Raw genomic sequence first — 27908 nt, 5'->3', positions numbered from 1 at the left:
TCCTCATATGGAAGGTGAAGGAGCACAAAGTCTCTAATATCCACCAGCTCCGTGATGTTATCATGGAGGAATAGAAGAGGACTCCAGTGGCAACCTGTGAAGCTCTGGTGAACTCCATGCCCAAGAGGGTGAAGGCAGTGCTGGAAAATAATGGTGGCCACACAAAATATTGACACTTTGGGCCCAATTTGGACATTCCCACTTAGGGGTGTACTCATTTTTGCTGTCAGTGGTTTAAACATTAATGGCTGTGTGTTGAGTTATTTTGAGGGGACAGCAAATTTACACTGTTATACAAGCTGTACACTCACTACTTTACATTGTAGCAAAGTGTAATTTCTTCAGTGTTGTCACATGAAAAGATATAATAAAATATCTACACAAATGTGAGGGGTGTACTCACTTTTGTGAGATACTGTATGCGTATGGTGTTTATTCTACTTTGCTATAAAATACTTACTTTATCTATCATTGGTTGCCTTTGGCCTATTTTCTGTGTACTGTTATAGAGTGGTAATATACTAAGGCTTAAGTTACACAGGTGTGAGCGTCCTTCAGTCTATACCCGGTGAGTCAGTGGGAACTGAGCAGTTTAAGGAGTCAGGACAGAACAGAGGACCCATCACACCAAGTGGCTCCTGAAGGAGTAGCGCTACATTTATTTGAGTTTGGCCTTCTCAAGTCTCCCAAGTTATTCCTTTACTGTGATAGACAGTCTCCAGCAGAAAGAGGCAGGACCAAGCTTGACTTTTAAAGAAGTCAAGATCACCATAGAACTTCAGCTGCTTATATTGCTAAATCTAGTTGTGTTAGCATGAGTTTTCCACTGAAAGTACATCCATTTGTTTCACGTAAATCTTAGTTTCAGATGCTCTGCTTTGTGGTGGGTTTATATAGCTACACTATAACAGCAACCTGCCCCTCCTAATTAACTTGCTCCAATATATTATCAGTTAGTAAACTATTTTACGTAAATACTTACCTTTCCTAAACAACCACTGCTCATGCGACCAACGCAGCTGAGACGAAATGCATGGGGAAGTAATTATCTTGCTTTTTATGTCTCATGCAGCTCTCTAGCTGTGCTATAGATTTCATACCTATTTTAATATAAATTAAAGAGAATCTGTCATTAACCACTTCTGGACCGGAAGATTTTTCCCCTTAATGACCAGGCCATATTTTGCGAGTTGGCACTGTGTTACTTTAACGGACAATTGCGCGGTCGCGTGACGCAGTTCCTAAATACAATTAATGTCTTTTTTTTTTACCCCCACAAACAGAGCTTTCTTTTGGAGGTATTTGATCACCTGTGCAATTTTTTTTTTTTTTTTTTTTTGCGCTATAAACGAAAAAAGAGCAACGATTCTGAAAAAACAAAAACATTTTTTTTCACATTCTGCTATATAACATTCCCAAAAAAAAAAAAAATGTAAAATCTAAATTTTTTACCATTTTAGGCCAATTTGTTTTCTGCTACATATTTTTGGAAAATCGCAATAAGCGTATTTTGGTTTGTGCAAAAGTTATCACGTCTACTAACTACGGGAAAGATTTATGTCAATTTTATTGTTTTTTTTACTAGTAATGGCGGCGATCTGCGATTTTTTGCAGGACTGCGACATTGCGGCGGACAGATCGGACCCCTAACTGACATTTTTGACACTTTTGGGAGGACCAGTGACATCAGTGTCTAAAAATATGCACTGCTACTGTAATAATGACACTGGCAGGGAAGGGGTTAACACTGTGGGTGATCAATGGGTTAAATTTGAGCCTAGGAGAGTGATTCTAACTGTATGGGGGCGTGGCTTATGGAATGACCATAGAGACCTGTGATCCTATATAGAAGGATCACAGGCACTCTGTGATCATTTCAGAGAGAAGAACGGTCAGCTGTGTTTACAACAACTGACCATTCTTCTCTCTCAGTGGGGAGCGATCGCGGGTGTCAGGCGGCAATCAGAGCCGCCAGCTCCGTGCATCGGCGTTCTCGCTGCCGAGTGGGGGCGGGAGCGGCCCACTCGCCCCCTAGCTGCCGGCGCGCAACCAACGTAGCCCTACGTCGATTCGCGCAGGAGGGCCAGCCTGCCGCAGAATATATGCGGTGTGCGGTCCAAAACCGGTTAAAAAACTGCTCCACGTTTAGAGGGCATGAACGGACAGGACAGATATCTGCCATATCCTCTAATACACTGCCAAATCCCTGACTTTTCTGACAGGTAAAACTTCTGTACTTTATAAATCGCCGAAGCTACCCCAGGCCTTCCTGTCTCCTAGTTTTTGGCCGCCTCCTATGTGAATAAAAAGCGCATACTTTTTGGCCGCCTCCTATGTGAATAAAAACAGATACTATGAATAGATTTTAGTTCCGAATCAAAATCCGGACAAATTTTTTGTTATTCCGAAATTCGGATGCATCCAAACCTCTGAATTACAAAAGTAACAAATTTAAAGAAATCCGAAATAAAGAAACGAATATTGAATCAAAAATATTGAATCAAAATCGACAAAAACAAGAATAGAATAAAATAGAATAGAAAATCAAGGAATAGAAAAGAAAAGAAAATAATAGAATAGAGAAAACATAAAAAAATAGAATAGAAAAGAATGGTATAAAATTGAAAGGAAAAGAATAGAAAAAAATAGAATAGATTAGAATAGAATAAAAACAAAAGAATATAATATAAAAAATAGAATAGAATAGAAAAAAACAATAGAATATAGTTGAACAAAATAGAAATAATATAACCGTCTTCCAAAATTAGAATTTTGAATAGAATGAATTTGAATTCAAATAGAATAGAAAATCATAGAGTAGAAAATAAAAGAATAGAAAAAACAATAAAAAATAATAAAATAGAAAGAATATAAATGTCTTCCAAAACTGAAAATTTTAATAGAACTAATTTGAATTCAAATTGAATAGATTAGAATAGAAAAAAAAAACAATAGAATAAAATAAAATAGAAATAATATAACTGTCTTCCGAAAATTCGAATAGAATAAATTTGCATTTGAATGCTGATTCGAATTTTCCAATTTCGAAAAATTTAAATCGAATTAGAAAACAAATAAACTAAACAAAACTAATTCCGAAAACAAATTAAACTAATTTAACTAAACAAACGTATTTAAATAACGACTCAAATTAAAAAAATGTTTTCCTTCTGCACATGTCAAACTATGAAAAAGGCCTTTATTAAAAAAGAAATCCCACAATGTAAATCTAAAGTCAATCACAGCAATGTAGATGTATTGGCAATCATGATGAGTGGCACCCTGACTCTCCACACCATGACAATCCTCTCCCACTGACAATCTCATTGCAAATGATAGTTTTCCAGTGTTGCTGGAATGTCATGACCATAATGGTCAATGACATCACCCAGAAAGCTGCAGGAAGCTGTCATTTAGTGCCAGTAGTGATACTGCCATTGAATGAATGACTTCTGCCTGCAGTAGTTGGAGGTTTTGGAAGGTGGGTGAACTTGCCATTAAGTTTGTGTGTTCAGTGAGCTGTGAACAAGATGATTAAGAATCAAACTTATGGTTGACCTGAACCCCCAGCTCATCCCTAATGCTACAGCACACAAAGACATTTTGCACAGTTGTGGACTTCCAACCTTGTGGCAACAGTGTGGGAAAGGCCCTTTTCTGCTCCAACGTGACTGTTGGATAAATGTATAGGTTTGTATAAAATTAAATAAGTGCGCAGGATCAGTAGTGTGAATAGCTGCAACCTTCGAACCAAATGGTGATAAAAATGTGTAGAAAAGAAACAACAGAAGAGCGCCGCATCGTCATCGCAAGTTGCCGAGGACCGTACTGCAGGCGGCCACGGCCTCTCCAATATCGGTATCGGTTTCCTGTGTCCATTAGTTAACATCTAACTGTAAGTGCACTGGATACTTTTGTTTTAATAAATTGTCAAAGGTACTGCGCTATGGTCTGATTCTGTTTCTGTGAGATACACGTGGAAGCCCTCACCTGTGCGGAGAGTAACACCCAGAACAAGAGTGGACCGGGATTGGGTTGAGACACCGAAAGATCAGTGAGACAGTCGCCTTTTGGTTTGAGCGATCTGGTAAGAGGCCACACTTACTATCTGATTATTTCACGGTGACCTCCCTGAATTCCCAAGACACTACTGGGCTGATTATCCGTCCTTAACCTCTTTTCTCTATGGTAAGGGGCTAATCCCCACAAAGGTGGTGGAACCCATCTGCACCCCACGGATCTAGAGGAACCCACAGAGTGGATTTTACTTTAGCCTGTGAGGGGACGATTGGGACTTTATGCACTTTTATATGTATATGGACTATACACTGAGGTGGCAACCATTGAAATATTGGACACTTTTTCTTTGAATTACTTGTGCACTTTGTTGGTTTATGTTGGTATCACATTATCCATTTATCATCACCTATTCACCATAACACACCCAAGTATATGCACCAGGGTGTAGAGTATTTACTGTACACCCGTTCAAGTGCACATCAATTTTGGAAACACATCACAGGTATATGGGGGACACTCATTATAGTGTCACACCTTTTCCTGATTTGTGACACCAGTGAATTTTAGCCCACCTGATTTCTTTTCTACACAAATATATAGGTTTACCTGCTCAACTAAATACAGGCATACCCCACTTTTAAGTACACAATGGGACCAGAGCATGTATGTAAAACGAAAATGTACTTAAAGTGAAGCAATACCTTTTTTCATTTCTCAATGCATGTAAATACACTAGTTCCATAAGAAATCTTGGTCAGCTTGACATGGCTTTGCCCCCTAAACCATGTGATAAGGACACCAAGCTTGGGGAGCATGTTTAGGGGATCCAGGACTATGAAATGGTAGATTACCTAGGCAAGCTGGCCGGCCACAAAAAGGGTATGTTGTAGTCCTGGGTCCCCTCTCGGTGCTCCCTAAGTTTGGTATCCCTGTCACTTATGGTTTGGGAGCAGTGCCATGTCAAGCTGACCAAGATTTCCTATAGACGCCAATGTTAAAAACCGGGAGTAGTGTCATGCCAAGCTGAACAAGCTGTGTCCTTACTCGCGAGTGTACTTAAAGTGAGTGTACTTAAAGCAGGGTATGCCTGTACATAAGGGGTCCATATAGTGAACTTGGCATTGAGTTATTCACTTTAAGGTCCTCACAGAGGACAAGGGGGCATTCTTTACGTCTAGAGGAAAACAGATTTTTGTCTCCAAATACGGAAAGGTTTCTTCACCGTAAGAGCTGTGAAAATGTGGAATAGACTCCCTCCAGAGGTGGTTCTGGCCAGCTCAATAGATTGCTTTAAAAAAGACCTGAATTATTTCCTGGGTGTACTTAATATAAGTGGGTACTACATTTTTTTAGGTAAAGTTGATCCAGGGAATATCCGATCGCCTCACGGGGAATCAGGAAGGAATTTTTTTTCCCCTGCTGTAGCAAATTGGATCATGCTTTGCTGGTTTTTTTTGCCTTCCTCTGGATCAACTGCGGGTATAGGATTGTGTATACGAAATTGTATGGTTGGGTTTTCAATACTGTTTTTGTTTTTTGTTTTTTATTGGTTGAGCCAGATGGACTTGTGTCTTTTTTCAACCTGACTATGTAACTTATCCTACCATTCAAGGAAACACCGATGGTTGGAAAGGCTTCCATATGCCTGAAATTATCTGATGAGAAAAGTGAGCCTGCATACAATCCTAAGTTACAAAATAGCAAAATGCATTCCTCCATCGGCAAACAGAAACACGACAAACAGAAACACAGAACAAAGTCTACTCAACAGACTTTGTTCTATGTTTGCCAATGGAATAACAATATTTTGCTGTTTTGCAACACAGAACTGTGTGCAGGTTTACATTTCTAAACAAGCAAAAGGTTGCGCTATTCTTTTTTAATATACATATTGCTTGGTCCATAGCTGCACCGGCTTTAGATATACATGTTTATGGTTTGCTCCCCCAATTTTTTGCTTGTTTATTATGTATTCGGTCTGACCAGACTTATGGGGTTGAGCATCCCATCCCCCACACACACTTGTACTCTATTGGTGTCCTCTATCAAGTAGATATAGGAGGAGTCCCCTGCAGTGCATTAGCACACCTTCCCAGCAAGTAGTGTTATCTCCAAGGGTTAGAAAGGCTGGATTCACCCCTTTTTTATGGGTAGTGTAGGACCCACTGATAATGGGGTACTTTGACGCAGTGGTGGGCTTGAGCATGATATGGCCATATGGTGGGACTAAACCCCCATTTTTATTTATGGATTGTCTCCATATTTAATAGTCATTTCTTTTGCATGGTTGCGCTATTCTTTTTTAATATACAGGTTTACATTTCTACCAGCATGACTACGACCCTGTGCACAAAGCCAGCTCCATAAAGACAGCTTGTCCAGTTCGGTGTGGAGGAACCCAAGTGGCCTTCACAGATCCCTGCCCTTAACTCTACTGAACACCCTACTCATCCAACATCAGCAAATGCTCTTCTGACTAAATGGGCGCAAACTCCCACAAACACACTCAAAAGTCTTGTAGAACCCCATCCCAGAGGAACAGAGGCTGTCAGAGCTAAAAATGAGGGAGGCAACTTCTCTAACTTCTTATAATCCTACCACTTCATAAAACACTGGTCCGACCACATCTGGAGTATTCTGTCCAGTTCTGGTCGCCGGTCCTCAGGAGGGATGTGTTGGAGCTGGAGAGAGTCCAGAGGAGAGCAACTAAACTGATTAGGGGATTGGAGGATCTAAATTATGAAGAGCTCTTACAAGCGCTTGATTTATTCTCCCTGGAAAGGAGATGCCTGCGAGGGGACATGATAGCGATTTACAAGTATCTCAACGGTGATCTCAGCATAGAAAAAAAAACTGTTCAATCGCAACAAAGGACACAAGGCCATTACAATGCGATTAGAGGATAAGAAATGTAACCTTAGGCTACGCAGGGGGTTTTTTACAGTAAGGTCTACAAGATTGCAGAATTCTCTACCACAAATGGTAGTAACAGCAGGGTGTATGGCTACTTTTAAAAGACTCTTGCTCGTATATCTCAAGGATCAAAACATTCAGGGGTATGTGAAATAATTCCGTCCACACACACCTACACAGGTTGAACTGGATGGACTATTGTCTTTATTCAACCTCCACTACTATGTAACTATGTAACTTCATATTAATGCTCATATTTTGGAATGGGCTGACCAACAAGCTCATATTGATGTCAGGTCAGGCATCAACATAACTTTGGCCATATATGCAAGGACCTTCAGGTGCCCTACATTTTATACACATAGTATATTTTTCAGTGATAAGGTTTCTTTATATATTCAGGCAAAAAATTTGGGGGAGCATACCCATGTATTTCTAAAGCTGCTGCAGCTATGAACCAAAAGACATGTATATTAAAAAAGAATAGCGCGCAAATGCAAAAGAAATAACTACCAAATCTGAAGACAATCCATAAATAAAAATGGGGGTTTGGTCCCACCATATGGCCATATCGTGCTCAAGCCCACTACTGCGTCAAAGTACCCCATTATCAGTGGGTCCTACACTATCCATGAAAAAGAGATGAATCCAGCCTTTCTAACCCTTAGAGATAACACTCCTTGCTGGGAAGGATGTGCAAATGCACTACAGGGGACTCCTCCTATATCCACTTGATGGTGGACACTGATTGAGTACAGGTGTGTGTGGGGGGGTGGGGAGGGTTGCTCAACCTCGATAGTCTGGTCAGATCGAATACATAATAAACAGGCAAAAAATTTGGGGGAGCATACCCATGTATTTCTAAAGCTGCTGCAGCTATGAACCAAAAGACTTTCTTTATATATTCAGATGACATTTTTTGATAACTGTTCATACTGTCCATTTTTGTGCTTTACCACTTGACTGAAAGGATCATAATGAAAAAATAAAACATGATATCCCACTCTTGAAAATGGCTGGAAATTGTCTGACCTTCCCAAAAAGTAAAGAAAAATTGCAATGCGGTCTTACAGAACTCTACACATGCTTTTATTTGTCCAAGCAGAACTTTTTAGTTCTGAGCAAGCACATGCAAAGAGCATGACTACGGCAGTAGATCCATCTTTCAGTTACCATGTTGCTAATATACTGCTCATTGTTACCACCATTTCCTGGTATTCCCTGTAGCTCCCTCCTAGATAGGTGCTAGGATAGGTAGATTTAATTCAGGTTCACTGTATTCAGTTGAGCTGCAGGTGATTATTTTGCTCTGTTCTGTGTTTCAAAGGCTGCAGGTGTGACTGCTCCTCCCTGCACTCCAAAACTCTCCAGGTGGTTCTGGAACATAAGATGTGGTGCAAGGCAAATGGGCAGTATGAATATTTATACTGTCTCAGCCAATCCCTGTGGCAGACTCCCAGACTTGCTGGGAAGATGTATGTAGCACTGCCCCTTTGAGGACTGCTGGATTGTTCACCTTGGGATCCCCCTGGGTTACCGATTGCAACTGCGGCATGAACAATTTAACTCTTTAATCTTTGGCTCAGTCAATAAACAGTCTAGGGGATGTAGTTGTTTTTTTGTGGTTTTATTTAAGTTAGGGATGGGAGAAGGGAATAGTGGGATACTCTAACTATTCACAGTAGATGAGGACTCCTCTCTGAAGATGCAGCCAGGCTGCTGATTCACCTTGCCACTAGATCAGGGATCTCCAAACTTTCTAAACAAAGGGCCGGGTTACTGCCCTTCAGAGTTTAGGGGGGCCGGACTGTGGCCTTTGGGAGTAGAAAATGTCCCAGCATCAGTTTGAGTAAACAATGCCCCATCATTGGTGTCATTGGTAGGAATTGTGTCCCATCATTGCTGTCATTGGGCCCCATCATTGGTTTCATGGCTAGGAATTGTGCCAAATCATTGGTGTCACTGGAAGGAATTGTGCCCTATCATTGTTGTCATTTGGAGGAATTGTGCCCTATTGTTGGTGTCATTGGGAGGAATTGTGCCTCATTGTTTGCTTAATTGGGAGCAATATTGCCCTATCGTTGGTGTCATTGGGAGGAATTGTGTCTCATCATTATTGTAATTGGGCCCCATCGCTGGTGTCATTGGTAGGAATTGAGGCCCTTCGTTGGTATCATTGGGAGGAAATGTGCCCCATTGTTGGTGTCAATTAATGAAATAGTGCCTCAAGGGCCACATAAAAGCAGGCAAAAGGCCACATCCGGCCCCTGGGCCGCAGTTTGAAGATCACTGCGCTAGATGAAACTAGAATTAAGTCTCTATGCAGATGACTTGTTAGGATGAATGATCTTCGGGATACACGCCTAGTACCCCCTTTCACTCCACCTGCTGACACCCGTCCTCTGACTATCCCATTCCAGGGTGGCCCCCCTCAGGTCAGGCCCCTAGACACGATCCCTTGTACTCACGATACTGTTTTTTTTAGGGTCTCCGGTGTCTCTACCCCTTCAATCAGCTCTCATGGACCTCTGGGTTTATCTCCTTCCTTCTGGTCCCCAGGCCGACTGCCTGTGACCACGTGCCACTGCTACAAAGGAGGAGGCACCCTCCCTCCGGGACTCTGCTCACCAGCCAAAGACCCCGCAACACATGTGCTCCTGGCTTTTATACCACACCCCACAATGTACTGAGACAGCCAGTCTGTGCCAATCACTGGGGCTGTATCAAAGCCTGTGTACCTATTGGTCAGATTTCCTCCACTGTCCATTATGCCTCCCTATTGGACCAGTGTGAAACACTCCCTAGACCATATGAATCACACACTGAGCACCATGAGCAGACCTAACTCACAGATCCTGCTCTCTGGTAGGCAGAAAGCAATATAGATTTGCCTGCTGCTCCTCTGATAGGCAGACAGAGCCAAAAACTATACTCTCTCACTAGCACCTACCTAGGAGGGTGCTACATGTATAAATAGTCTGAGACGTGGAACAGGGGTCTTTTTCCCTGAGGAGGAGATCACAGCCTAGGTGGACTGTTTCCCCCCTTAGGCAATTCTGCTGTGTGCCTGCAGTTCATCGAGGCCTCAGTTGGGCTAGCTGGAAGCTTAGTTTGCTGAAGCTGACTGAGGGGCTTTCTATATACACACACAGTATACACCTCCTCCTCCTCCTATATACACACACAGTATACACCTCCTCCTCCTCCTATATACACACACAGTATACACCTCCTCCCCTCCTATATACACACACAGTATACACCTCCTCCCCCTCCTATATACACACACACAGTATACACCTCCCCCTCCTATATATACACACACACAGTATACACCTCCTCCCCCTCCTATATACACACACAGTATATATCTCCTCCCCCTCCTATATATACACACAGTATACACCTCCTTCCCCTCCTATATACACACACAGTATACACCTCCTCCCCCTCCTATATACACACACAGTATACACCTCCTCCCCCTCCTATATATACACACACACAGTATACACCTCCTCCCCCTCCTATATATATATATATACACACACAGTATACACCTCCTCCCCCTCCTATATACACACACAGTATACACCTCCTCCCCTCCTATATACACACAGTATACACCTCCCCCCCTCCTATATACACACACACAGTATACACCTCCTCCCCCTCCTATATACACACACAGTATACACCTCCTCCCCCTCCTATATACACACACAGTATACACCTCCTCCTATATACACACAGTATATACCTCCTCCCCCTCCTATATACACACACACAGTATACACCTCCTCCTATATACACACACAGTATACACCTCCTCCTCCCCCTCCTATATACACACACAGTATACACCTCCTCCCTCCTCCTATATACACACAGTATACACCTCCTCCCCCCTCCTATATACACACAGTATACACCTCCTCCCCCCTCCTATATACACACAGGATCTAATCTGGTATCGCTGGGAGAAAGTGTCAGGAGGATAATGGAAGGAGGCAACCAATTATCCAAAGACATTAGTGAGTACAGGCTGGTGTGAGAGACGGTGTACTGTTGCCATCTTTCCTATGCTAGAGTGTCACGCTTACCCCTAACACAGGTGGTCAGGCAATATAGCTGTCTTCTGTATACTTCACTTATAGCAGCGCCCTTTTCCCATAAGGCAAGCAGGCCTACCGGTGCTTGGTTGCCCCTCAGGACTTATACACAATGCTATAGTGCTGGGCCACCACGCCTGGGCAGGCGCAAACTGAGCACAGCAAACAGGTAGTTGCAAATGGCAGACAGGCAGAGCGGTTCAATGAAAGTCCAGGTACAAGGCAGGCAAGGTTCAGAATAGTCAGGGTCAAATCCATAATCAAAAGGCAGGCAGAGTTTAGAGAGTAGTTGATATCTGATTCAAGGTCATCAACGAGGGAATCCAAACAGCAGAGCAGGACAGACAAACAGGGAGCTTGATCACTTGTAACCAGTGCTATAACAAGCATTAGACCGCAGGCTTGGCTGGCTCAAATCAGGTTTGGTCTCCACCCAGAGACTGGCCACATCAATCACCTTGCAGGTGGACAAACAGACAAGGAGAATGCATTAGCCAAAACCAGTATGCTAGAATGGGACCAGCAGCTATCAAAGCTCAGGAGCGCTACACGCTCCTGACAGAGTTAACATGTTTAAAAGGGATATTGTGTCTGGTATCCTGAAGAGCTCATTCTATTTAATTCTTAGTGATAGACTCGGATTTTAAACAGTAAGATAATATTCCTCAAGTTCCTCCTGCAAAGCTCAGTTCATCAATTACTTGTGCAAGGACTTGGTTCACAGCTCTAAAGGAGAAAGTTAGTGTCCTTAAATTGTTACTATGGGTTACTGAGGTACCCTACAATTACCTACTACCTATCCAAGTTCAAAGTTTAATTAAAGCGCCAAAAGGAAAAAGCATACCTCTAGACTGGTTAATGAGTCTGAAGAGTGATCAGAATTGTGTGCCTGGCTGCCGAGCAATCACGGGGAAAAGAACCCTGAGCGTCCACTCAGCGGCTCCTACGGGGGATAGAGCTACATCTCTTATTCATTAATAAGAACAAACAGAGAGCCTGAATTTCAGTACAAAAAAGCCTAGGTCTTCTAACTGGAAAAGCCATCGACTTGAAAGCCTACAGGAAGGCTTTTTTCCAAGGAGGGCTATGGAGAATGCATTCACTGTACAGCACAGCCCAGTCGGCTCAGAATAGGACTGGAGCACCGCTTGGCCCAATGTAGGCACAACTCCTAGACCTGGTATCCTGCTCTTCTAAGTCAAGTAAAAGGAATGTAAGTAGAATGGGGCAAATGTTGCTCTGATTTTGTTTGTTAACCACTTGCAGACTGCAGTACGGTATATATATATATATATATATATATACAGTATATGTTGCGGTCTGCAAGTGGTTTACCGGGATTATGGCTGAAGATATCAGGCACAACCCCGGTATAGTTTTTTTGGCTGGTGGTAGCTTTCTCTTGTAACCGTTCCAAGCGGCTACTTATAAGCCCCAGTTACTCCGGGGTTTCCGAAGGAGTCCCCTCCTGCCGGTGATTCTCGGGCTTACAGTTTCCGCTAGTTCACCTGATAAACGATGAGCGTTCAAAGATTTAACGATTCAATGCCTTGGAAGACCAAAGCGACGTCATGACGTCACTTCCAGTCCAGGCTGGAAGTAAATCATTTTTTTTTTTAAATATCTTTAGCTTTTAAAAGTAAAGAAGGGATTTGGGGTCTTTTTGACCCCAGATCTCTCCATAAAGAGGATCTGTCATCTTTATTTCTATTACAAGGGATGTGTACATTCCTTCTAATAAGATTAAAACTGATAAAAAACAAAAATAAAGGGACAGTGAAAAAATAAAAAGTAAAATAAATAAGAAAGTAAAAATTTAAACCCCCCCCCCCCCCCCAATCCCTCTGCGCTCAAGTGCAAAAGCGAACCCATACATAAGTCGTGCATGCATATGTAAACAGTATTCGCACCAGACATGTGAGGTATTGCCGCGAACATTAGAGTGAGAGCAATAATTCTAGCACTGGACCTCCTCTGTAACTCTAAACAGGTAACTTGTAAAGGTGTTTAAAGTGTCACCTATGGAGATTAAGAGCCCGTTTAACACTGGGGCGACCTGTCAGGCGACCTGGTCGCCTTCCACAGAGAAGCTGTGGACCCGTTCTAATAGGAGCGACACAAGTCGCTCCGACTTAGAAAAAGGGTCTGGAGCTTCTTTGGGGCGACCCGGAGCGACCTGCATAGACTTCAATGATATGAAGTCCGTGCCGGCCGCTCCGAGCGGCACCCGCTTCACAGGTCGCCCCGGGAAGTAGCGTCGCCCCAGTGTGAACGGGGGCTTAGGGGTACCATAGTTTGTTGAGTGTAATATTAATAATAAAAATAATAAAAAAAATACGAATTTTAAAGCATGACATGTTAGGTATCTATTTACTCAGCGTAACCTCATCTTTCACATTACACAAAAAATTGGGGTAAATAATGTGTTTTTTTTTTTTTTTTTTTATTCATTAAACTTTTTTGCGCAGTGGTTTTGCATGAATAAAAAAAAAACACAATATTTACCCCAATTTGCGCAGTGGCTTTAATGATTAAAGCCTCTGCACAAATTGGGGTAAATATTGTGGTTTCTTTTGTTTTTTTTATTCATGCAAAACCACTGCGCAAAAATCGTGTGGAATAAAACATTTCAACAATCACCGTTTTATTCCCTAGTAGGGTCTCTGCTAAAAAAAAAAAAAAAAAAAAAAAAAAATGTATAATGTTTGAAGGTTATAAGTAATTTTCTAGCAAAAAATACTAAGTTAACCACTTTAAGACCGGAGGATTTTGCTGCTCAATGACAAGGCCACTTTTTTTCAACTTGGCACTGCTTGACTTTAAATGACAATTGCACGGTCATGTAACGCTGTACCCAAACAAAATTTACGCCCTTTTTTTCCCACAAACAGAGCTTTCTTTTGGTGGTATTTGATCCCCATCTGCGCTTTTTATTTTTTGCGATATTAATAAAAAAAAATTTGGCGAAAAATTTACATTTTCTACTTTGACAGTTAAAAAATATCCAATATATTCAATTTTTGTCATATATTTAGGCCAAAATGTATTTAGCTACATGTCTTTGACAGAAAAATTCTCAATGAGCGTATTTTTATTCACTTTAAGACCGGAAGATTTTACCCCCTTCCTGACCAGGCCATATTTTGCGATTCGGCACTGCGTTAATTTAACTGTCAATTGCGCGACCGTAAATTAAATTTATGTCCGTTTTTCTCCCACAAATAGAGCTTTCTTTTGGTGGTATTTGATCACCTGTGCGATTTTTAATTTTGGAAAAAAAGAGCGACAATTTTGAAAAAAAAAAGTATATATATTTTTCACATTCTGATATATAAGCGTCCCAAAACAAATTTTAAAAATCAAAATTTTTTTACATTTTAGGCCAATTTGTTTTCTGCTACATATTTTTGGTAAAAAAAAAAATCGCAATAAGCGTATTTTGATTGGTTTGCACAAAAGTTATTGCGTTTACTAACTACGGGAAAGATTTGTCATTTTTATTTTTTTTTTTTTATTTTTTTTTTTTACTAGTAATGGCGGCAATCGGACCCCTATCTGACATTTTTTACTTTTTTGGAGGGACCAGTGACATTGACATTACTACAGTAATCAGTGCTAAAAATATGCACTGTTACTGTAATAATGGCACTGGCAGGGAAGGGGTTAACACTGTTGGTGATCAAGGGGTTAAATGTGTGCCTCATGCCTACTAACGTGTGTGGGGGGAGGGGGGGTTCTGTGACACACACAGAGATCGCAGGGTCAGCTATGCTGAATCCTGTGATATCTTCCTTTCTGTCACAGAGAAGATCCGACTGCTTTGTTTACATAAGCAGGCGGATCTTCTCACACTTTCCCAGACGATTGGGGAAGAGAGGCGGTGATTGGCTCCTCTCCTCCTCCCGCCCGACTCCCGCTGTGTTTAGACACAGCGGGAGCAAACCTCCAGCGGCGCGCGCGCACCGCTGAGACAGGCAGAAGTCCAGTGATGTAGGTCTACGTCGCTGGACACAGGGCTGCCACTGTGCCGCAGTAGCAGCACAGTGAGCAGTCGGAAAGTGGTTAAACATGTAAGCAAAAAGTGCTCTTCGCCCCGAGGCCACCCTTTTTTGAAGCCTATTAGAGCCTCTGGCTCTAATCACGTGCTTCAAAAAAAAAAAAAAACCCCATTGGAATCCATGCGTCCGGCGCCCTGCATGTAGATTAGGGGGCCGGACGCATGGATAGGGGGGCCTCCAATGGATGGGCCGCCACTGCCAACCATACAACCCCATATACAAAATCCTATACCCGCAGTTGATCCAGAGGAAGGATAAAAAATCCCCAGCAAAGCATGATCCAATTTGCTACAGCAGGAGAAAAATATTCCTTCCTGATCCCCTGAGAGGCAATCGGATATTCCCTGGATCAACTCTACCTATAAATATTAGTACCCGTTTATATTATGTACACCCAGGAAAGAATCCAGGCCATGTAAGGATGTACAGTATTACTGAGTATGCATTATTCAGTATATTTTATATCTGTCTAGAGTTCAGCTTTAAATCCCATGCTTGCAGTGTGTTGTTGATGCAGCCCGGCCAATGTGTCTCTGGAAGCTGCGACATCCACAGTGACCCTCCGAGAACGCAATCCAAATCGCTTCCAGTAAAACAAACTATTCCTTTCAGGCAGAGGCGCGGAGAGACGCTGTGAAAGCACAAGCTGACACACAAGCCTCGCTTTGTTCCCTAGAGGAAAAGCTGCTGTGAAAACCGCAGAAACATGCGATTCCACTGTGCCTTATAAAACAGCAAACCTGCCCTTGAAGTTAAACAGAAACTGGAGGGACCAATTAACTGTGTGTGTGTGCAACGGCCCATGTCTGCTACACGCCGCTATGCCGGAGGCGCCCTGTTGTGTGGATTAAAATCAAAAAAGGATTTATTATGAATGGTGAATGCTAAGAAGAACTCCATCAAGGCCTTAACTGGTCCCAGCTGCCCACATGACTTATCCCATACATAGTTTTATTGAAGGTTTTCCTGGGCGGTCTCCTCAATTCTTTACCCCCCCCCCCCCACCCAAATACAGTTATTGCAACAGGCCTGAGTTCACATGAGAACTGCTTCTCTCCTGATACAATTTAGGCCCCTTTCACACTTGTGCAACTTGTCATGCAACTTTGGACATCAGAGTTGCATGACATGTCATTCCCCGTGTTTTCCAATGATACCCATTCTTATATGCGCAACTGAAAGTTGCAACAAATTCTAAGTAGTTCATGCACTACTTTGGTTGGATTTTTATGCAACCTGAGGGCCAAAGTCTTCAGAAGTTGCATGAAAGTCCTACCTGAATGTTATACAATGCAACTTGTGCGCAACAGTTGTCCATTAACCACTTCTTGCCCGGAAGGTTTTGCCCCCTTAATGACCAGGCCATATATTGCGATTCGGCACTGCGTTACTTTAACGGACAATTGCACGGTCGTTCTATGCTGTACCCAAATAAAATTGACGTCTTTTTTCCCCCACAAATATAGCTTTCTTTTGGTGGTATTTGATCACCTGTGCGATTTTTATTTTTAGCGCTATAAACAAAAAAAGAGCGACAATTCAGAAAAAAAAACAATATTTTTCACCTTCTGCTATATAATATTCCCCCAAAAAAATTTAAAAATCAACATTTTTTAACATTTTAGGCCAATTTGTATTCTGCTACATATATTTAGTAAAGAAAAAATCGCAATAAGCGTATTTTAATTGGTTTTCGCAAAAGTTATTGCGTTTACTAACTACCGGAAAGATTTCTGTCATTTTTATTGTTTTTTTTTTTTACTAGTAATGGCAGTGATCTGCGATTTTTAGCGGGACTGTGAAATTGTGGCGGGCAGATCAGACCCTTGACTGACATTTTTGACACTTTTGGGGGGACCAGTGACATTACTACAGTAATCAGTGCTATAAATATGCACTGTTGTTGTAATAATTACACTGGCAGGGAAGGGGTTAACCTAGGGGCCAACAAAGGGTTAATTGTGAGCCTAGGAGTGTTTACTAACTGTATGGGGGAGGGACTTGTGAAATGACCATAGGACCTGTGATCCTATATAGAAGGATCACAGGCACTCTGTGATCATTCCAGGGAGAAGAACAGTCAGTTGTGTTTACAACAGCTGACCGTCCTTCTCTCTCAGCGGGGAGCGATCACGGGTGCCCGGCGGCACCAACTGGATCCCGTGGATCGGCATCCCTGCTGTCTAGTGGGGGCAGGAGCACTGTTACTGTAATAATGGCGATTTTTAGCGGGACTGCGACATTTTGGCGGACAGATCAGACCCCTAACTGACATTTTTTACATTTTTTGGGGGTACCAGTGACATTACTACAGTGATCAGTGCTAAAAATATGCACTGTTACTGTATTAATGACACTGGCAGGGAAGGGGTTAACAGTATAGGTGATCAAGGGGTTAAATGTGTACCTAGGGGCGTGTTTCTAACTGTATGGGGCGTGGCTTGTGAAATGATCACAGAGACCTGTGATCATTCCACCATAATGACACTGGCAGGGAAGGAGTTAAGCCAGGGGCAATCAAAGGGTTAAATGTGAGCCTAGGGGAGTGATTCTAACTGTGAGGGGGGTGGGCTTATTGGATCAACACAGGAACCTGTGTTTCTAAATAAGACAGGTAAGTGTCCAAATATTAAAAGTCAGCAGCTACAGTATCATACTTGCCAACTGTCCCGTTTTTGCCGGGACAGTCCCAGCAAATGGGAGCCTGTCCCGGGTAATTTACATTGTCCATGCAATGCACTTATTTACAATTTGCACTTTATTTATATTTCCATATTACATTTTTTGTACGGTCACACCTGAGTACATTTGACACTTTAGAATTGCAGGGAATTGTGATGAGAATTTTAAACTTCAGGCAGAAGTAGTGCAGCTGAATGGGAGAATTATTCCAACTCTGCTACTTTGGCCTTAAGTTTAAAATTCCCTTTTCAATTTCCTGTAGTTTTCTCTTTATTGAGTAGACCCTATAATCTGATGAAAAGTAGGCGGCGATCGCGGGTGCTCGGCGGAAATCGCGGCCACCGGCCCCCGCAGATCAGCTTCCCCACTCCCAAGAAGCGACGTATGGGTACGGAGATATGCGCATCCGAGCCAGCCTGCTGCAGTATATCTGCGGCGGGTGCTCGGCAAGTGGTTAAGGAGGCCAAAATCAATTTTTTTTGGGCATCAGCGTCTTGAATAGTTGTTAGCTTCTGTAAGAAATGACGTACATGGAGTTGTTTTTTTTTTTTTTTGGCAATTTAAAAAAAAAATTGAACAGGGGAATGAACTAAAAATGTGGCCGTGCTAAAAACAGAAGGATGACTTGTCTGCTTTTAGCACGCACAGCCGCTCGCATTTGGCTAATTAGCTTATCCTTGCAGTATATTCGGTAATGAACCCGCTGGTCATTTCAAATGATTACTGAGCTGCACATTTTTCAAAGTAGTAAACTGTTGCTAGGAATTGATAATGTACCCGAATTTCTAGATAAAGTTTCCTTCATAATTAGAGCGGAGTTAAAACTGAACAATGGGCAAAGTCATAAATGACATATACAGTATAATGGAGTCTGTTAGTAACAACTATAAAAACAATACAAACTTGTTGGAAAAAATGGGCAGGTAGCGCTATAGAAGTTATAGTAGTAATTGGACTCAAGGATTGCCACTGTTTCCTTGTTTTTTTTTTATTATTAACCACTTCTAGACCGGAAGGATTTTCCCCCTTAACCACTTGCCGAAAAGCCGCAAGTACATATACTGCGGTGGTCAGCCGCTCATAGGCAAAGTGACGTATCGGTACGTCACTAGCCTGTGAGGCTCTGGGGAGCGAGCGCGCGCCGCCGGAGGCACGCTCCCGCCTCGGTCACGCACCCCCCCGCGCGTGTGACCGGTGGACCCGATGTCCGCCGGTCACTCGTGATCGTCCGTTAGAGCGGGAGAAAGGCAGGCGGCTGATGTAAACAAGCCGCCTGTCATTCTCCCCTGTGTAGGAATAGTGATCATACGGTTCTACTATGTAGGACCGTTGATCACTGTTCCTACACCTCAAGCCACAGCCAATCACAGTAAGAATCACGCCCCTAGGGACACACACATAACCCCTCCCTCTCAAAAAAAGTTAACCCCTTCACTACCAGTGTAATTTTACAGTAACAGTGCATATGTATAGCACTGATTACTGTAGTAATGTCACTGGTAACCCCAAAAGTGTAAAAAATGTCAGTCAAAGGTCCGATCTGTCTGCCGCAATGTCGCAGTCCCCCAAAAAAAATCGCAGATCGCCGCCATTACGTGTTAAAAAAAAAAACAACAAAAATGACAAAAATCTTTCCCTTTGTTAGTAAACGCAATAACTTTTGCGCAAACCAATCAAAATACGCCTTTTGCGATTTTTTTTAACCAAAAATATGTAGCATAAAACAAATTGGCCTAAAATGTTAAAAAATTTAGATTTTTACAATTTTTTGGGGGGAATTTCATATAAAAAAATTTGAAAAATATTGTTATTTTTGCAAAATTGACGCTTTTTTTTTGTTTATAGCGCATGATCAAAAAATCGCACAGGTGATCAAATACCACCAAAAGAAAGTTCTGTTTGTGGGAAAAAAAGGATGTCAAATTAATTTAGGTACAGCGTCGCACGACCGCGCACTTGTCCGTTAAAGTTACGCAGTGCCGAATCGCAAAATAGGCCCTGGTCAGGAAGGGGGTCAAATCTTCTGGGGCTTAAGTGGTTAATGACGAGGCCATATTTTGTGATTCGGCACTGCGTTACTTTAACGGACAATTGCTCGGTCGTGCGACGCTGTTCCTAAATAAAATTTATGTTCTTTTTTTCCCAAAAATAGATCTTTCTTTTGGTGGTATTTGATCACCTGTGCGATTTTTAGTTTTTGCGCTATAAGCAAAAAAAGAGCGACAATTCTGAATGAAAAAAAATATTTTTCACATTCTGCTATATAACATTCCCAAAAAAAAAAAAAAATTTTAAAAATCTAAATTTAACATTTTAGGCCAATTTGTAACCAGAAGTATGTAGAGGGTAGGCATAAACCACTGTTGTTTATACGGATGCACCAGATAGAAGACATCCAATGGTGGCTTCAATGCCTGGGCTGAATGTTTCTCCACTCCACCATATCCAACTCACCGATGTGGCTGGCGATACTGTACTCTAATGTGGCTCCCCCATAACAAAAGATATAAAGTGCCAATAGTGCATTATCCTTTTAAAAAACTTTATTAAAAAAGAAACACACTTACATGGCAAATGGAAGCAACTGGGCATAAACAATGGTTCCAAGTGTACCGAACGTGACTGCCTGCAGTGCGGAACACATTGTGTGGCGTGACGGCGTAGCTACTCCCCCCGACGCGTTTCTCCTTATCAGACTTCAGCTGGGAAACACACTTACATTTGCCATGTACAGTAAGTGTGTTTCTTTTTTAAAAAAAGTTTGGTGCGGTAGACATGGTTTCACCACCAACCCCCAGCCCCCCTACGGCACTTTCCTGTCTAGAACGCAACAGTGCCCAGCAGGGAGCTGGGCAGGCTAGTTTCAGTGGTTGATGCTGGGCACCAATCCGTGTGCTGCCACAAATTGGACTGACACCATTATGGTTGGATATCACTCCATACTTGATGTACCTGATGGTGTCACCCCTTTGATGGGTGTCACCCGGGTGCGGTCCGCACCCCTCCCCCCCTCCACACCCCCATAGCGACACCACTGGATGGCTATGGTGCAGAGATAGGATAAGAATAATGGGAGGTCATACCCCAGGCTGAGGTCAAGGCAAGCGGCAGGCAAAAACTGAATTTCTTACCGTAAAATTCCTTTCTCTGAGTTCTCCGACAGTCGCCGCCCCTCATATAGTCATCACCAATGGGTATTGCTACTCCTGCGGAGCGGAAGTCAATACCCATTGGTTATGACTATATGAGGGGCGGAGACTGTCGGAGGACGTAAGAGAAAATGTTTTACGTATGTCCAGGCAAAGGTTGAGATTGATGACAGGCAAGAGAGTAACCTGAACAAGCAGAGTTGTGACGAGACCAGTAGACACGAGCAAAGTCAGGCAATCTGGGTCAACAACAGGCAAAAGCAGGAACAACTGAATCTCAGGCACAGGGTAGAGGGCAAGAAGTCACCGCACTGGCCACCACGAGGGAAGGAGCTCAAGTACTCTCTTGGCCTGAGATCATGCCCAGTGTTAGAGGCCCACTCCAATGCACGCGCACCAGTGCACATGCTCCAACATACAGTACACACATGCTCACAGTTACTAGCTCAACTGTCCATAGCTAAAAGGCCACTGTGCTAGACACACTGCAGGCAGAGAGTCACAGAACGGCCATATCCCTAGATGTGCTGACATGGATGGTGGTGGCACAATACTGATAGCATGAAATCCAGGTTGCCAAACAGATGTGTTGTGAAAAATAAAGTTTTTACTGGACTGAATCAAGCTTTGTGATGCTCTCATCCCTCTAATGCTCTACAAAGAAGAAAGACTGACAGCACTGTCCAATCAGCAGAGGGCTGATATCAATTTATAAGGAGCCACTAACATGACCACAACGTATCACATTGGAATGCGCCAAGTTTAACGATACCTAAAAATGTGGACTGGAACCTACTGGTCTACAATGGGGTCATGTGACAAGGTCTTTCCAGATGCACAAAATGCAAATCCTTCTTTAGCCGCAGTGGCTTCAGGATTAGATAAGATGTATAATGTAATCAGCAAATCATTTTCCAATCACTCACTAATTAGGAGAACAATTTTTAAGTTTGCTGATGAGCTTCATTTATTATGTTGACATTGTCAAAAAAAAAAACACTTAAGGAGAAGTTCAATCAAGGTTCCCATCAGTTTGTTTTCCTATGGAGAATAGCGTTACCCAATTTAATTCAGCTCAGGAAAAACAGACTCATTCAGCCAGGCAGAGGCGTGAGCTATGATGGTGTCAAGAGCACTGCAAGGCATAGCTGCCAATCAAAATTTGGTCCCGAGTCTGATGAGGAAATTTTGCTTGCTGCCAAAAGTCTCTGCCCTTTGCGCTACTTGTTTTACTTGAGAATAAGTTTCTTTCTTTAACCCCTTCTTAACCAAAGGTCATTGATGCATAAATAATTGGAACCACTTTAGCAGCAATGGTTAACATGACAAAAATTCTAGGGCTAAATTGCCTACCTAATTTTACCTAAATTTTATGGTTTTTTTTAAAGCTCTAAATGCCTTTTTGGTAAACTGTTTTAATTACCCCTTCTTTGTGTTTTTACTATTAGCTAACAAATGGTCAAAAATATTATTTTATATAAAGTGAATCTAAACTGCCAGCTGCAGGGAAGGGGGAGGGAGGTAAGGGAAGTTCTTGCCATAAGGTGCAAGTACGGTAGGCACAACATTATGGCAGACTTACCTCTGAGTTTTCTTTCCTCCAGAGGTGACAGATCTACAGTCACTGTTGCCATTCAGCCACTTTGTTTGGGTCTGGTTTCTTCCCTTCTTAGCCATTAGATAGCCACTGATGATGCACCTCCTGCGCATATGAGCCGGAGATAGGGGCAGACTGAGCAGGGGGACAATTGCCATAGCCATGCCTAAGGGCTTCTTGGTGAAGAGGTGTAAAAAGTCCCCGCTGGTGTCCTACCAAGTGCAGGATGAGGACGAGGACAGAGCGCAGAATGCCCCCCCCCCCCCGGCATGGATGGTGTATGTCGTGTCCAAGCAGAGGCGAGCTCCATGCCCCACTAGAGGCTTTCCTTCCCTAGTCAGCCCCGACCGAGCCACCCCATGAAGGTCATTGTTCAGGCACTTCTTGTTATAGGGTGTCAACTCTCGGTTGTGCTCCTGCATTGTCACCATGTCACAGGTACCCTTGATCGAGACTACAAGTGGCTGTTTCGACAGTCAACATTATGCAGGCATGGTCTGCCATTGCTACTATCAGGAAGCCAGTCCTGCAGCCCCTGGCTGCCCCCTGCCAACCAGTTTGAGAACCTGGAGTTGGTGCAGCAGGCTCTGTCCAGCCCAACCCGCATTGGAACAGAGATTCAGACTGGGATGGGGTTGGGAGGAGGCAGGGAAAAGGGGGAGCGGGAGGGGGGCCGGGTCACTGCACCATGGGCCAAAATTTGCCAGTCAGCCCTTGACTTGAGATCCATATTTTCGGCACCTGTCTACATTCTCAGCTCTTACTGGTGCTAAGTGTACACTGCACTATACAAGTGAACAGAGAACAACAAATGCTTTAAAGGTAGGAGGGTACTTTAAAATGTTTCTTCTACTCTACTTTAAGGTTTAGTTTAGTAAGTGCACACAGAAAGAAATATTATTACAGCGGAAACCTGGGAGAGGTTTATTTGCAAACAAACCTCACGACATAGCTTTCATGGTGATCACATGCTTTGGAACCATGCTGATTGGTTGCCATGTGTTAGGTGACACGGGAACTGTCAGGGAAAGTGAGGTCCAACATCTAGGAGTGCAAATCTGTGCATGTTCCCAGCTATCAGGCCGAGAATGTATATTAAATTTCCAACACAGGAGCATTAATTACCAGATTACGGATGCCTGCTAATAAGGGAAACTCTCCAGCCAAAATCAAAATTGAGCTTTGAGATGCATACAGGGCACAGATTCTGCCCACTCAGGTTTTTTACCGAGTCATTGTGCCAGGCCACCCTGCTCCTCTTCTGTCAGTAGTCTGGAGGAGAGCAATAATTCCAAAATACCCCACAGCAGGATCCTTGCTGTCTCTCCTATACAGGGATCCTTATGCCAAACACTCACTCGCAGCCGCCTGATTTATAATCTCCATTTGGGTTTATATGTGTTAGGGGAGACATAGTGTCAGGAAGACATAAAGAAGATAAACCAAACAAAGCTTCAGGAAGTACATTCCCAGCATCTCTGCCTGATGCTTTTTGGATTCTGGCCAAAGGGGATTATCGAGAACTGAGATTAGGAAAAACTGAATGGGCTTTCTCAGTTTAGCACAGCTACATTGTCTGATGGATAATGAAGGTAGGCTCTTCGACTGGTCTTAAATTTTGCCTTGGTAAACTGGAAACCAATGGTTCGTTTCTGACCCTTTCATACAAGGCTGGTGGGCACAGTGGGGATTGGTACCTATCAAGACAAGGTCTCTTTCAAATTGACAGCCAAGGTGTGTGCACATTTCTGTCTTCGCACTCCGGTTTTCCCTCCTGTTCAGGGGGCTCTTGACCAGTAGGCCATATATAATATTGCCATCATACACGTTCCTGGAAATGGCAAGGTATAGGTGGGAGCTGTAGCAAGCAAGTGATCACATCATAGCAGTAAAGGTGCAACTTTTTGGGGCCATGGAGGAACTCTTTGTTAGGTATGCCTGACAAAGGAACAGATATTTAGTAAAAAGCAGCACTGTGGAAATGTTTCCAAACTTTAGATATTGGTCTCATCATTTTACTGAGAGGAGGAAAAGAAAAAACTATTTACTGAGCAGACTATAGGGAAACAGTTTGCTGTGATGGTGGAGACCATTAATAGGAATAATTTATAGATTTGAAGATATACTAATTTGTCAGACACATTTTACCTTCTTACCTGTCAATGAAGGCCTGAGAGAACAGAAACTATCATCTACTGCAGGGATCTTCAAACTATGGCCCTCCAGCTGTTCAGGAACTACAATTCCCATCATGCCTAGTCATATCTGTGAATGTCAGAGCTTTACAAGGCCTCATTGGATGTGTAGTTCCACAACAGCTGGAGGGCCGTAGTTTGAGGATCCCTGATCTACTGTATCCCAACAACTGTAGGAGGTACAGGATAGAGCCCACAAGCAAACTAACCTGGAGCCTTTCCACTGCAATTCCCCCTAGTGGCAGAAATGTATAGTATATGAGAACTGAATTGAGAAGTACAGTGTTACTTGAATTGTATTTCAGGATTTGCTTGTCTTCAGCAGGGAGAACTTGCAATAATTTAAGTCTAAGAAATATTTCATTAAAGTCTTCATGTTATATAGTTTGAATACCTTTTCATAGATATATTATTTATCATTGTAAAAGAACATATTCCACACTTATTTGTTTTATTCCAAAAAATTTTTTAAACGGCTTTGGAAAATAACCTTTTTCCCCAATTTTTCAGTTTTTTTCCAGGCCTTCCAATCTCTAGAAAGAACACAGCCTGGGGGATAAACACAATGGGAACATTGGGTACTAAGGTGGTTAAGGAAACTAACCTATACAATATTTATATAATGTACATGTGTGCCAATCTGGTTACAGAAACTTTACATCTGAATGTAGGCAAATACTGTAGATTGCTAAGAAAAAGTTCTATCTATCAAACCTCTGTAAGTATGCTTTTTGCACACCTGATGGGCCACTGGGGAAGCTGACAATCACTGTAGTATTCATCACTATTCCAGTGATAGCCTCAATATTGCAGGTCCTGCTCAGGTTCTATGTGAGCGCCTACCCCACCGCACACTGACCACAGAGGGTCATTCGCCGGGCATTATCGCCATTCATAGTACCATTCACAGTATATTTTTAAATGAACACAAAGCGTTCTTTGATTGGAGGAGGTAGAGATTGTGATGTCACCACCAGAGCCGGTACAAGGGGGGGGGGGGGAAGGGACAGGAGCCCTGGGCGGCACCATTTAGTAGAGGAAGGGGGGTGCAGCGCAGCACAGGTGAAGTGTGTGTGACTACTAACACATCGGGCGGGCAGGGGAGCGGCTGCTAATAGCTGTAACGAAGTGAAACCTTCCCTTCCCTGTCAGGCGGGTATCTCCACTGACAGGGAAGTGAAGGGCTCACTTCATTACAGGCAGCCATTAGTGGCCGCTCACCCGCCCGCCTGGTGTGTTAGTTCATACCAGGGGCGGACTGACCCATCTAACTGAGTGCCCGGGACCAGTGGGGGGCCCCATGAGAAGCTCCTGGAGATGAAGTCAGTGCCGGATCAACGTCCGGCATTGTGCTTCACTCAGTGAAGATTCCTGTCAGGCTGCCTTCAGTTCTCCGAATTCCCTGCCCGCCTCCTCTCTCCCCGCCCGCCTCGATGACCCTCTTGCTTGCTATGACCGGCACTGCTCACGAGTACGGACACAGCTTGGTCGGCTTGGCATGGCACTACTCCCAGTTTTTAACATTGGCATCTATAGGAAATCTTGGTCAACTTGACATAGCACTGCTGCCGGTTTTTAACATTGGTGTCTATGGGAAATCTATGGGAAATCTTGGACAGCTTGGCATGGCACTGCTCCCTGTCTAACATTGGCGTCTATGAGAAATCTTGGACAGCTTGACATGGCACTGCTCCTTGTTTTTAACATTGGCATCTATGGGAAATATTGGTTTTGAAATGACACTGACATTTTCTTTATACCCGGGGGTGGGGGGGGCACAGTTTGCCATCTTCGCCCTGGGCACCAGATGACCTTGTCCCGGCACTGGTCACCACCCCTTCTTTCCTTCTTGTCCAATCAGAGGTTACCTTACATTCACTGTGGTCAGTGTACAGAGGGGAAGTCACACGAACAGAACCTGAGCAGGGCCCAGAAAATTACAGTTTACATTGTAGTAGCACCAACTACTACAGTGATTGTGAGCTTCCCCAGCAGTCCATCAGATATCAATATAGCATGTTTACATTATGCTGAACTGGCCCCATTTAAGAATGCAATACAAATAGTTCCTGGAGTTCACCTTTAAATCTGTATGCTGTGTACAAGCACATGCACTAGACCTGCACCAAGCAGAGCTGATACATATTGATGGTTCCGAAGAACACCTATTAACTTCCTAAATAACACCACAGCATGGACAAAACAAACACACATAAGCAAAATGAAAATCCTCTCACCTTTATTTTTTCACCTTTTATCTCCACCGTTTTAATCATAAAATCTACTCCAATGGTGGCCCCTTGGCCAGGAGGGAAGAGACCCTGCAGAATGAGAAGAGATATATAAAACACAGAAGACTGACAGCAGAAAAAGATCAAGTGGTTCATTGAGTGTGCCCTCCCCCCCCCCCCCTTTTTTTTAATATAACATTGCCCTAATATGGCTATGTGGACAATGTTATTGACCAAATATGGTCATATTAGGTCAATGATGTCCCCACCATCACTGCTCCTTTGTTGTGGAGATGGTGGTGACATCATTGACATAATATGGCCACATGGTCATATTCGACTATGACATGGTCCAAATATGGCCATGTAGACTATGTCATTGACAAATATGGCCATGTAGACTATATCATTGACCAAATATTGCCATTTGGCCATATTAGGTAACTGATGTCACCACTATCCCTGCTCCTTTGATCTGGGGATGGTGGTGACATCATTGAACTTATATGGACACATGGCCATATCTGATCAATTACATTGTCCGCATGACCATATTTCAGCAATGTCATGGTCAAATGTGACCACGTGGCTATATTAGGTCAAAAATGTCTCCACCATCTCCATCCCTTTGTTACATGCAGCTGTGGGGGGTGAGGATGGTCCCATATTGCGACTGTCAAAAGATCTAGCCCCCCCCCCCCCACTTTAGTAAAAAGTTGTTGCCATCATCTTTTCCTGTTCTGACAAATCCTTCCCCACTCTATCTAAAACATCTAAAAAGTTTTTTTGCATATAGGTTGTAAAGTGCATGTCTGGGCAAGAATACAAAATTAAAAATACATACACATTTCCTCCTCTTTTCTCTCTAAAAACCTGCAGGTAATAAAAAAATACCCAAAAATCCTGCCAGATTTTCAGTATGAGCTGCTAACTTCCTATAGAGATTTGGCA

The 27908-nt window shown here is 43.0% G+C and overlaps 1 protein-coding gene across 3 annotated transcripts in view; it reads right to left on the bottom strand.

The window, feature by feature from the left end:
- Positions 1–27908, bottom strand: part of RAB30 (RAB30, member RAS oncogene family) — a 232523-nt gene that overhangs the window by 5921 nt on the left and 198694 nt on the right. For all 3 annotated transcript variants that reach the window (XM_082244468.1, XM_082244469.1, XM_082244467.1), the window contains one exon: positions 26964–27047. In XM_082244468.1, the coding sequence (XP_082100594.1) occupies positions 26964–27047 (84 nt within the window). The remainder of the gene's footprint in view (positions 1–26963; positions 27048–27908) is intronic.

Source organism: Pelophylax lessonae (genome assembly GCF_965119305.1).
Source record: "Pelophylax lessonae genome assembly, chromosome: 2".
Lineage (NCBI taxonomy): Eukaryota > Metazoa > Chordata > Amphibia > Anura > Ranidae > Pelophylax > Pelophylax lessonae.
Note: the sequence above shows the minus strand (reverse complement) of the source record. Positions and strands in the feature narration are given on the sequence as shown.